Source organism: Carettochelys insculpta, chromosome 6 (genome assembly GCF_033958435.1).
Source record: "Carettochelys insculpta isolate YL-2023 chromosome 6, ASM3395843v1, whole genome shotgun sequence".
Classification (NCBI taxonomy): Eukaryota; Metazoa; Chordata; order Testudines; family Carettochelyidae; genus Carettochelys; species Carettochelys insculpta.
In genome coordinates this window covers 124,513,508-124,524,782 of record NC_134142.1, presented here as the reverse complement: position 1 = coordinate 124,524,782, position 11,275 = coordinate 124,513,508, and the positions used below count along the sequence as shown (strand labels likewise).

Genomic DNA, 11,275 nt, shown 5'->3' with positions numbered 1-11,275 from the left:
CAAAACCCTGGTATTCAACATAATGGACGGTTCGAATAGGGGAGGTGGACCCCATAGAGATTTAGTAGATGATATAGTAGGTTGGTGCAGAACTAGTCTACAGAAACTAAGCCACTCCACACTGGATAGGGAAAGACGGAAGGAAATAGTGAGAGAGGCATCAGACACCAAAGGGCGCTGAGCCCATGGGTTATTGATGGTGATGATGATGTACTCGATATACTATAACACATGAATACAGTGGGAGTTGATAGATACCGATACAGATACGCTCCCTCTCAGGGGGTGGGGTCCTCTTTTTCTAAACCTAACAAAAGGAGCTTATTAAGGGTAAATGTACGAAAAGGGGAAAGAAAAGGGATAATTGTAGACAACATAAAATTATAAAGCAGAGTAGTCAGACCCTGTGGTGTAAAACCAAGATCCCTGGGCTGGAAAAATGATTAAAGTGAGTAAAATGGTTTATAGAAACTTATGCTCCAGAAATTTATGAAGTAATTTATGAAGCAGTGGGATCCTTAACCACATTCTCCACACCCCACTGCCTTGTGGGTTATCCTGGGAAGGAGAAAGGCTAAGGGAGTAAACCCTGACAGAAAATCCGGAGTGGAGTCCGAAGGCGGTTCAGTGTCAACTTCTGGCACTGTCCTGGCAACTCCTGCAGCTGAGCTGGTACCAGACGTGGAGGTTATCCTCTCCTTTGGACTATATCAGTAAAGCCGAGAGGGGGACACTGGTGTCTGGGCAGCCGAGTCTCCATAATAAGTGCCCAGGCTCGCGCCTGGAGAGATACTCCGGCATCGCTGAACAGCGTTGTGTCAACACGGGAGGCAACAGATACCGATTATAAGCTCTTGCTTGATTGGCGTAGAGAATGAGCGCCAGGGGTTGCCAGACACCCACCACATCTGCAAGAGATGCAGCAAGGACTGTCACTCTCGTGTGGGTCTTCATAGTCACAGTAGACGCTGTAAATGAAGTCTTCAAATTGAAACTATAAAGGGCGCGATCCCTAGTCTATGCAGACTGAAGGATGCCTACTACTCCAGAAATTTATGCTCCAGAATATTCCTAAGTCTATAAGGCGCCACAGGACTTCTTGTTGTTCTCCAAGATACAGACTAACACAGCTGCCTCTCAGCTAGGGTTTTCTGTTACTATAAGTTAGCAATACGTTAATGGCAGAGAATCTATTTTGTTTCACAAAATGGTAGTCTGGTCAGGTGATATTCAGGGAAACCGTTAGCGCTTCCCACCTTTTAATTGTGGTAAACAAATCCCAGTCAGAACTGGATTCCAGTCAGAAATCTGTGGGGTTTCTCTGCAGGGGCAAAATAAGATGCATCTGATGAAGCGGGTGTTTGCCCATGAAAGCTTGTGCTCCCAGACATCTGTTAGTCTATAAGGTGCCACAGGACTTCTTGTTGTTCTAGAAAACCCGCAGGACTTTTAGCCTTAACAATGGGGTGTGGATGCTTTTTCCCCCAATCCACCTGCGGGAGCAGTATCGTCCCCCTGGCATATGGCTGCCAGGGATGGGCGGTGCCATCCAGTCAATGGTCCCCAACGTTTTTCCATTCACATGCAGAATAAATTTTGTTATGGGCACCAAGGCATGCGTGGATGGGCACCACCGGTAGCAACACACGCTGCTGGTGTGGGTGCCTGTAGGCACTCTGCTAATCAGCTGAGCAGCATTTGAATCTCTCCCAGGCGTCTGTCCAAGCCCTGAGCTTACAGGGAACACGGCTCAGGACCCCATACCCAAGCCCTGCTCCCTTCCGGCTTTGTTCTGGTCACTCCCTACAGGAGGCCGTGGGTGCATCATGGATGGACTGAGAGGATGAGGCCCTGGAGATGGGGGTTGAGTGTCACATTGGAACAGTGACTATGACCAGGGAGGTGTGGATAAGGGGACAACAATTCTGGGTCCAGGCCCAGGAGAGGAGGGTGAGTGTGGCAGGGGGCAGGTGGGGGGCTGTTGCGGTAAGGGAGGGGAGAGGACCCCAGAGCTAAGGGAGCAAGGGCCCAGCCCTGGTTCTTCCTGTGGACACGCTGGGGTGGGGGGTGCTCCCAGCCTGGTCCTCCTCCCTCAAAGCCTGTGTCCAGCCAGAACACCCAGGGCAGGGCCCAGAAAACTAGGGCCAGGTAGGGGTGAGGGTGTCATCAGCCCTGGGCACCCATCGCTGCGGCAGGTGGCTCTGTCCATGTGTCTGTCCCCACAGGGAGCTGCGTGTCCTTGGTGGATTCTGAGGGCTGCTTGGACCTGTAGCGCCGCTACAGATGTAGACCAGCATCAAGCTCTCCGTGCTCAGCATAGTGCTCAGCTCCAACTGGGCTGGGGCACCGTGCTGTGGGGAGTGCCGGATGGGCTGAGAGCCACCCGTCAAGGCGTGCCTGGGGTCACAGCTCTTGCTGGAGCTAAGCTTGGGCTGGCTCTGCTCTAGCTCACATGCCCATGAGCAGAGCGGCATGCGGCAAAAGTGGCGCTCTTAGGTGTCCTGCTGGGAGGACTGCACTGTGGTGCGGCAAGGCCACGGCCATGGCCACGGCAACCTGCTCTTCGCCATGAAGCAAGATGATGGAGGCTTCTCAGCCTGCATGAAGAGCCTCGAAGCCAGACCCAGACTGGTCTCCAACTGGGGGTGGGTAGGGATAGCTCAGCGGTTTGAGTATTGGCCTGCTAAACACGGGGGTGTAAGCTCAGCCCTTGAGGGGGCTGTTTAGGGATGTGGGAGAAATAAAAAGAAAGCAGGGAGGGATGGTGCTTGGTCTTGCCACGAGGGCAGGGGATGGGACTTGATGACCTCAGAAGTCCCTTCCAGCTCCATGAGATGTATTTCCCTGCTGCTCATCCACACTCTAGTGGGGCTGGCTGACCCTAGGAGGAAGATGCAGAGGGGGGTGATGAGGGAGTACCTGGCTGAGTGATGGCAGAGGAGGAGTCAACAGGTGCTCCCAGGGGGTGCTACACCACCTACTGGTAATGGCTACTGTTCTGGGAATCTTCTCACCCATCCATACACAGGTGGAGCATATGGCCTGGGTGTGCTGCAGGGCAGCAGTCTGTAAGGGGATCCACCCATCCAACACTGCCCCCTGAGATCCAGGCCTCCTTCCAAGGCTGGCTGCTGCAGATGGCCTCCATTAAGAACAGTAACAACCCTACTCTGATGGTGGAGGATCTGGGTTTGGGGTAGGGGACAGATGGGGCACTGTGTCCTGGAGGTGCAGAGGTGGGACCAGGACAGGTTGGTGGCTGCTGGCTGGGGACTGATCCTCTGGAGTTGGTGGCTAGAGGAGTCATCTGGGAGACACTGCAAAATCTTCTGCTGAGGCAGCAGGATGGATGGTCACCAGGTGCTGGGGTGTGTCCCCAGCTGGGAATGCAACTGCTGTGACTAGATCCCCTAGCACTGGCTAAGGAAAAGAACCCAGGAGTCCTGGCTCCAGGCCCCCTTTTCTCCCATCCTCCAACTACTAGTCCTCATTCCCTCCTAGAGCTTGGAAGAGAACCCAGGAGTGCTGGCTCCCAGCGCTGCTCTGCTCGAACTAGCAGACGCCCGCCCCTTCCAAGCTCCCATCAGCCCCACAGGCACCCCCCCTCTCCATTTACCCAGAAAACTACAAGTCCCAGAAATCTTTGCTTTCTTTCGTCCCGCCCTCCGGCGGGTCCAACCAACGGGCCCACGTCGGTGGCTGATTGGCAGGAGCGCGGCGCGTGGCGGCGGGCGATGGCGGTGCCGGGCTGGGAGCGGGCGCTGCGGCTCGGGCTGTGCGCGCTGGGGCTGGTGCTCTCCGTGTACGCGCTGCACGTGGAGAGCTCGCGGGAGCGGGACCCCGGCTACCGGGCCATGTGCGACCTGAGCCCCTCCATCAGCTGCTCCAAGGTCTTCACCTCCAGGTGCGCGGCCCCGTGGCCCTGCTCCCACTGCACCCCCCAGTCCCTGGCATAGCCCCCCTGCTCCCCCTGCACCTCCTGGCACAGCCCCCCGCTCCCACTGCATCCCCCAACCGCATGGTATAGCTCCTCTGCTCCCCCTGTGCCCCCCGGTATAGCCCCCCCCGTTCCCACTGCATCCCCCCCGTCCCTGGTATAGCCTCCCCCCGCTCCCTTGAACCCCCTGGCACAGCCCCCCTGCTCCCACTGCACCCCCCAGTCCCTGGCACAGCTCCCCTGGATCCCCTGCTACAGCCCCCCTGCTCCCACTGCACCCCCAACCCCATGGTATAGCTCCTCTGCTCCCACTATGCCCCCAATATAGCCCCCCCTGTTCTCACTGCATCCCCCCAGTCCCTGGTATAGCCTCCACCCCCTGCTCCCCTGCACCCTGGCACAGCCCCCTGCTCCCACTGCACCCCCCCATCCCCATGGTATAGCTCCGCTACTTCCACTGCGCTCCCTAGCATAGCCCCCCTGCTCCCACTGCACCACCCAGTCACTGGTATAGCCCCCATGTTCCTGCTGCAACCCCCAACCCATTGGTGTAGCCCCCCTGTTCCCACTGCCCCCTTGCTGGCCCCATGGCATCAACCCCTGCTCCCACTGCACTGCTCTGGTCCCATGGCACAGTCCCCCTATACCCACTGCACCCCTGGCTCCATGGCATAGCCCCCACTGCAACCCCAACCCTATTGCACAGTTCCCCCGACCCCATGTTATAGCCCCCCTGTTCCTACTGCATCCCCAGCCCCATTGCATAGTCCCCCCAGCTCTATGGCATTGCACCCACCAGCCCCACAGCATAGCCCCCTGCCCCTCTTGTTCTTTCCAGCCCCATTGTATCTCTGGCCCCATGGTATAGCCTGCTTTCTGCCACTGCACCCCCTTGACCCCATGGTTTAGGTCTCCTGCTCCTATTTCATCTCCCAGCCTCGTGGCATAGCCCCTTTTCTCCCACTGCACCCCCTTCCTGCCCCAATGCACATCCCCCAGTCCCATGGCCCAGTCCTCTTGCCCCTCCTGGCCCCATGGCATAGCTCCTCCGTGGCTGGGCTGTTTCGTACAGTTATCTCAGTTTAGCTTGATTGAGATCAGGGTAAACTGAGGTGCCCCAATGCCTTTGCAGTGTTAGGTAATGAATGGGCAGAGATGTGCCCCAGTGATGCATGCTCACAGGGAGGGGAATCTGCCCCTTGGTCCCTGCCAGGCTGGGGTGGGGGGATCCTCCTCCCAGATCTGGCAGCCTGGGTCTGACCTGACAGCCAGGTGGCTGGAACAAGGATTCCTTGGAGCAGCTCAGAGCTTTGTTGCAGCTATCAGGGCTGGGGCTTATTGTCTGGGCCCTGGTTGTACAGCAATTTTTCATCCTTTGGTGTTTGTAGGAGTTACTGTCAGGATAGTGAGATGGGAGGGAGAAACAGATTTTTAAAAATATAGGCGTGGTTAAAATATAAGATGGTTATAAAACAGCAAATATGTAGTAAGGGAATTTCAGTGGAGGGGATGCTTAAAACTCAGTTGTGGGGAAAGGGGGACACTTGAAACTGCTTTTCAACTGTCTTGAGGGAAGGAAGGGGAGCACTTGAAACTACTTTCTCATTTGTAGGCTTTTGAAATGTCTCTTCCAAATGTTTTTGAAGGGGCTTGAGTGACTCACTCTCCTTTTCATCAGAGGGGGGAAGGTATTCCTGGGGGCGGAGTGGAGGGAGAGAACCAATGTTCAGTTTACTCAGTCTTCTGTAAACAGCCAGATCTAGGAGCTGGAGATAGAGGTGGAAGGGGCATGGACGTGTTGTCAGCAGAGCCATACAGGGCTGGGTCATATAGTGTGGTACCGTACTGGGACTCAGGAGCTCTTGATTTTGTTCCTGAGCTCTGCCTCAACTGTTCCATCTGTAAAATGGGAAGAGAAATCCTTTGTGTAGACTCTCAGCTTTTTGTGGCTGGGTTTGTCTTTCACTGTGTGTCTGCCTGACATCTGGGGCAATGGCGGGTCCCAGTCTTGCTTGGGGAGGGAGGTCTGTACAGTGCCAATGTGACAGGGGTCTGGATCTTGCTTGGGGGAGGTCTGTGCAGTGCCTGGCAAGGAGGAGGGCCCCGGTCTCAGTCAGGGAAGAGGCAGTTGGGCCCATGCAGTGCTGGGCACGAGGGGATCGGCACTGATTTTACTGGGATGGGGGTCTGCCTTGCATGATGGAGGCCCGGTTCTCAGTGGGAATCTGGGCAGTGTCCCCTATAAGCTGAGCGCCCAGGTGGTCACCCAGGAGAGATTCGGGTGCCGCCTAGCTGAGTAGCAGATCAGCCACAGCCGGCAGCATGTGTTTCTGTTGGTGGTGCACATTCGCACAGACCTTGGTGCACATAAAATTTATTCCATCCTGGAGGGAACCAATCGGAGGGAACCCTGCCGGTGGGTGAAGCTCCAAGTCTGAGGCCCGCAGCACTCCAGTTTGACTGTGTGCGTGTGTTAGCATCCGTGCATCTGATGCAGGGTTATTCCTCCTGTGCTCTCCCCTCTCCTCTCAGCGGAGAAACACCCTGAAACATCTGCCTGCGGCCTGCGCAGCTGGCTTCCCTCCTGCCGTGGGGGTGGGGAAGAGGGGAGCTTTTATCAATGAAAGCTGTTCCTCTGCCCACAGTCCCGCCTGCCCTGCCACGATGGGTCGGGCCTGCTGTCAGTCATGGCCAGGGTGTTCGATTTCTGCCACGTATGTAGGGGATCTTGCCTGGGCAGGGGCTGGCAATTGTGGATTTGCAGTGTAACCTGGTTCTGGCCCCTCTGAGGACCCCCAGACGCTGGGCTGTTCCACTCAGCTGAGCCAACCCAGCCCTGCAACCCCCCCCAGCCTCAGCTCCATGAGCTCCTTCAGTGCTTGGCGTGTGAAGTGAGCTGTCTCCAGGATTTGCTACTGGCGCCAGATTTGCAAGGGAGAGGCAGCAAATAAGCAGAGGACAGAGCTCCCTGGGGGATGGGAGGGCTGCAGGAGCCAGAGCTCCCCTCCCCCCTCAAACTGGAGCAAGATTTAAGGGGCTGGAAGTGAGGATTCTTGAGTATTATCCCGTGCACTGGGGAGGTAATGGAGTCTAGTGGTTGGGGGGGGTGTTGGGAGCCAGGATGCCTGGGTTCTATCCAGAGCTCTAGGAGGAGAGTCATGTCTAGTGGTTAGAGGTGGGGGGGGCGGGCCTGGGAGTCAGGACTTCTTGATTCTGGAGGGGAGCGGGGGAGCTGGGAGCCAGGACTCCTGCGTCCTATCTAGGACTATAGGAAGGGAGTGGTGTCTAGTGGTTAGTATGTGTGTGGGAGGGAGGGGGCTGGGGGCCAGGATTCCTGGATTCCATCCCAGATCTGGAGTGGAATGGGATCTAGGGGTTGCGGGGGGGGGAGTCTGATTCCTTGTTTCTTCCCCCCCTCTGGAGGGAAGTGGGGTCTGGCATTCAGTGCTTGGGGGCCGGGACTCCTGTGCCCTATCCAGGCTCTAGGGGGAGAGTGGTGTCTAGTGGTTGGAGCTGAGCCCTCATTGTGGAAGCTGCAGAGCCACGGCCTGTATGCAGCAAGCCTTGTGTCCCTCGTCCCACCCTCCCGTTTCTCTCTGCAGGTGGGGCCGTGGCTTTGGCTTGGTGGAAGGTCTCCTGGGGAAACACAGCACCTTCAATCAGCCCAATAGCATATTTGGCATCGTCTTCTACACCCTGCAGGCGCTGCTGGGTAAGTGAGGCCTGTCCACCCCATCCACCTGGGGCAGGCTGGTACCTGACGGTCTAACAACCCCGTCTCTAACCCTCTCCAGGTTTCACTCCCAGCTTCTTGGCGGTGGTCACCCTGCTAGGCACCTCTGTGGTCTCTCTCGCCGGCTCGCTCTACCTGGCCTACATCCTCTTCTTCGTGCTGCACGATTTCTGCCTGGTCTGCGTCACCACCTACCTGCTCAATGGCGCTCTCTTTGTCCTGAACTACAAGCGGCTGCTCTGGCTGGGGCAGGGTGGGCTGCGCAGCACCAAACCCAAGGGGCAGTGAGCGGGGCTGGGGGAGCCCCGGCCCAGCCCCCTGGGACTTCAGCAGTGATAACGAACCCTCTTTGTACAGCAGCTGTGGGCCCATCTACCCTGGTTTCCTGCCTCTGCTCTTCTCCCCTGGATCAGAGCCAGCTCGCTCAGCGTCCCACCAAACTGGGTCCGTCCTTGGGTCCATCCATCCTGTGTAAACACAGTCTGAGGCCCTTTCTGGCCATACTCAGCTCTTTAGGGGGGTTTCTCCTTTTTCTATAACTTCTTGGCCACATTTTTCAGGGGAGAAGAGAGAGGCCCTTGGGGGCGGGGAGGGGATGGGGGGGTGGAATTCAGTGGATTAACCAAAAACACCGGTATGACGGCGGGTTAAAATGGTGATGTGACACATCCAATAAGGGACAGAGTGGAAAGCAAACACGGCAGATTGGATTTCGTCACCTGGAGCAGGGGGCAGAGCTGCTCTCCCACCACCATGATTTTTTCCAGCAGAGCCCAAAGCATGGCTGTGTGGGTGTCAGAGTGCAGAGGCGGCTGTGACGTGGTGTCAGCGGTGGGATCCTTAAAAATATCTTCCCTCTCTTATTGGGGAAGGAGCCCTGACAGTGGTGGAGAGAGATCTGACCCTACTAACATTGGTAGAGGCAGGGCTGGATTCTTATCAGTGACCGCAGTGTCAGCCCAGAGCAGCCCTGCTGGTGCTGGTGGAGTCAGGGGTGGATTCTGCCCTTGATAAACTCCGTTTGAACGGAGTAAACAAGAGCAGCCTCTAGCCTTGTGTATTGCCATGGTTCAGGGTCGTTTCACTTGTACATCCCCTGCCGCAATGACAGCGATACTTGAACAGTCCAGCAGGGGGCACTGGGCACAGGAGCACCATGGCAAGGAAGAGACCGGCCGGAGCTGTCCGTGTGCAGCTGATTCTGTACCACCGCCAGTTTTGGTAGCTGCACTAAAGAGGCAGAGCGTTAGGGTGGGACGAGGCAGCAGGGGTGGATTTTGCTTGGTGTCCCAGCTCAGCTCCATGGCCTGAGTACGTCTGGTTTCCTGCTTCCATCTCGGCTCATGGGAAGCTGCAGCCCCTCTGTGCTGCCTTGCAGTGTGTGGGGTGGGGCTGGTCTCTGCAGCTCCCGGCTGGCCTCTTTCACCGCAGAGCTGGTGCTCAAAGTCTTTTTCCCTAGATGCAGTCTCTGATCTCTGCTTTTTCGCAGTGGTGAGTTCCACAGGGCAGCTCTGTTTGCCGGAGAGACGCGCGGGGTTCAGATTTCCCTGTGCGTTAATTTCACTGCAGGAGCAAGGGGGGTCAGCGTGACCTTGAATCATCCTAACTTGCATGCATTGGTAGGAAGGAGTCTCTGAAGGTCTCGTCTCCCTGTTCCCTGGATCCCTTCCATTTTTCACCCCACAGTGGTTTTGAAGCAGGAGCTAATAAATCTTCAGTAGCCCCCTAAGGTGGCCTAGTGGCTGTTTGACACCTGGGGAACCAGAAAGAGAGGGGAAGGGATGTGGCCAAGGAGACACAGCAAGCGTGTGGCAGAGGCAGGTGCAGCTGCCCATTAAGCTTTCTGGCAGAGGCGATCTGTGGGGAGTGGGGTCACATGCTCCCCCAGATTTCTATTTTTGTAGGGGGGGAAGGTGCAAAGTATGTGAGTTCACAGAAGTTTATTTCCAAGCTTTCCAACCTTAATATAACCAGCAGGTGTCTTTTACCAGCTCACCTTAATTGTTCTCCCATGGCTTTCATTTTTTCCCAGTCAGCACGGTGTTTGCCAATGTCTTCATTAGGCCTTGGAATTTTATTCTGCTTTTCACTTGTTTGTCTGAAAACAGTTCAAGGACGTACATTTAAAATGAGCTAGTTTAATATGAATGGTGAGACTGAGTGACACCAAATGCCATCTAGCCCTGTGTCCTCTCTTATGACGGGCCAATCCCAGGTGCCTCAGAGGGAGCGAACAGAACAGGGGGTCATCAAATGATCTCTCCGCTATTGCTCATTCCCAATTTCTGACAAACTGAGGCTAGGGACACCCTCCCTGCCCACCCTGGCTATTAGCCATCAATGGACCGAAACTCTGGGAACTTATCATGCTCTCTTTGGACCCCTGTTAAAGTCCTGGTCTTCACAAAATCCTCTGATGAGGAGTCCCACTGGTGACTGTGTGATGTGTGGAGAAATACTTCCTTTTGTTTGTTTTAAACCTGCCACCTATTAATTTCCTATTTGCTTTGTACAATGGTGAGAAGGTGATTTTGATTTTTTTCTACACACAAGGCTAAATTGCCCTATGGTTAATAAGCTTGAATATTAAAAATAAAACTTTTCGCAGTGTCTGAGTTTCACTTACTAGTAACGCTGGTGACATGGCATTGTTATATTATATCCAATCATATATGTAATGTATACCCCAGAGCCTTGGGTAATTAAAACTTATGTGGACCTCTACACATACGTTTTGTTTTCCAGTTGGGAAGGAAATGCAGTCCTGCAAACACTTACTTTGCTCCAAATAACCTTTTTACCAAATTAAAGATAAATGATTTTTCAATCAAAACCTCGCTTGGGTTGGTTGTGGTTACAAAGCTGCATGTGGTTGTCTTGGGATCGTATTTATTCACAAGTTTGAACCTGGCACTTTCTCCTAATACGACACAAAGATGATGATGAAAAGTGTAAGATTTGTGAGCATTCCTTGTTTTGTTTTGAGACTCAAATCACTGCCATGCATATATATATTGGCCTTAATGCGGCACCGTATATGAGAAAAGCGTTCTTGTTAAGATTTTTAATGCCTGTAGGAATCAAAGCTTTCTTGTGGGGTAGCTCCTTTAGAGCAATCTCCGCCTACTATTACAGAAGATTGTAAAACATGACCTTAAAGTAGCTGTGGAAATCGGAACTCCTTTATCTCATGAGTATTTACCCTAAGCTCTGCTGTATACCCTCAGAATTATGAAATCCACGTGCCAATATCAATAGTTATGCATCGACTCTCCTTTTTGTCCTAGGGGTGCCCTTGTCTCGTGTTAGTACAGCACATTGTACAGGTTGAACCTGTCTAATCCAGCACTCCCTCATCTGGCAACATCCCATAATCCGGCATGATTTTAGCTAGCCCAATGGACACTTATCCTGGGTGTAACCAAGTTTCTACTGGTCCCGTGAAGTTTGTTTGTGACCACCAGTCCTGGCTGCATGTTCTGTGCTGCTGATTAGATGTAATTTACCCCTAAATGGCTCTCAGAGCCCGGTAAGCAGTGGAAGGGTTGGTCATGGGCTAATGCTCATCCGACAAATCGTCTTGTTTGGCACGGGTCAGGTCCTGA

At 54.4% G+C, this 11,275-nt stretch overlaps 1 protein-coding gene across 1 annotated transcript; it reads left to right on the top strand.

Moving 5' to 3' along the window:
• The first annotated feature begins 3,731 nt into the window (after positions 1 to 3,731).
• VKORC1 (vitamin K epoxide reductase complex subunit 1) lies at positions 3,732 to 10,273 on the top strand. Its single transcript, XM_074998359.1, has 3 exons — positions 3,732 to 3,904; positions 7,540 to 7,649; positions 7,732 to 10,273. Exons 1-3 carry the CDS (start codon positions 3,735 to 3,737, stop codon positions 7,956 to 7,958), a joined length of 507 nt encoding a protein of 168 aa, XP_074854460.1. The 5' UTR covers positions 3,732 to 3,734; the 3' UTR covers positions 7,959 to 10,273.
• The last annotated feature ends 1,002 nt before the right edge of the window (positions 10,274 to 11,275 follow it).

Coding starts and splice junctions, on each gene's coding strand:
- VKORC1 (XM_074998359.1), top strand. CDS start 3,735: ATGGCGGTGCCGGGCTGGGAGCGGGCGCTGCGGCTCGGGCTGTGCGCG. Junction 3,905..7,539: donor TCCAAGGTCTTCACCTCCAG/GTGCGCGGCCCC, acceptor TTCTCTCTGCAG/GTGGGGCCGTGGCTTTGGCT. Junction 7,650..7,731: donor CACCCTGCAGGCGCTGCTGG/GTAAGTGAGGCC, acceptor AACCCTCTCCAG/GTTTCACTCCCAGCTTCTTG.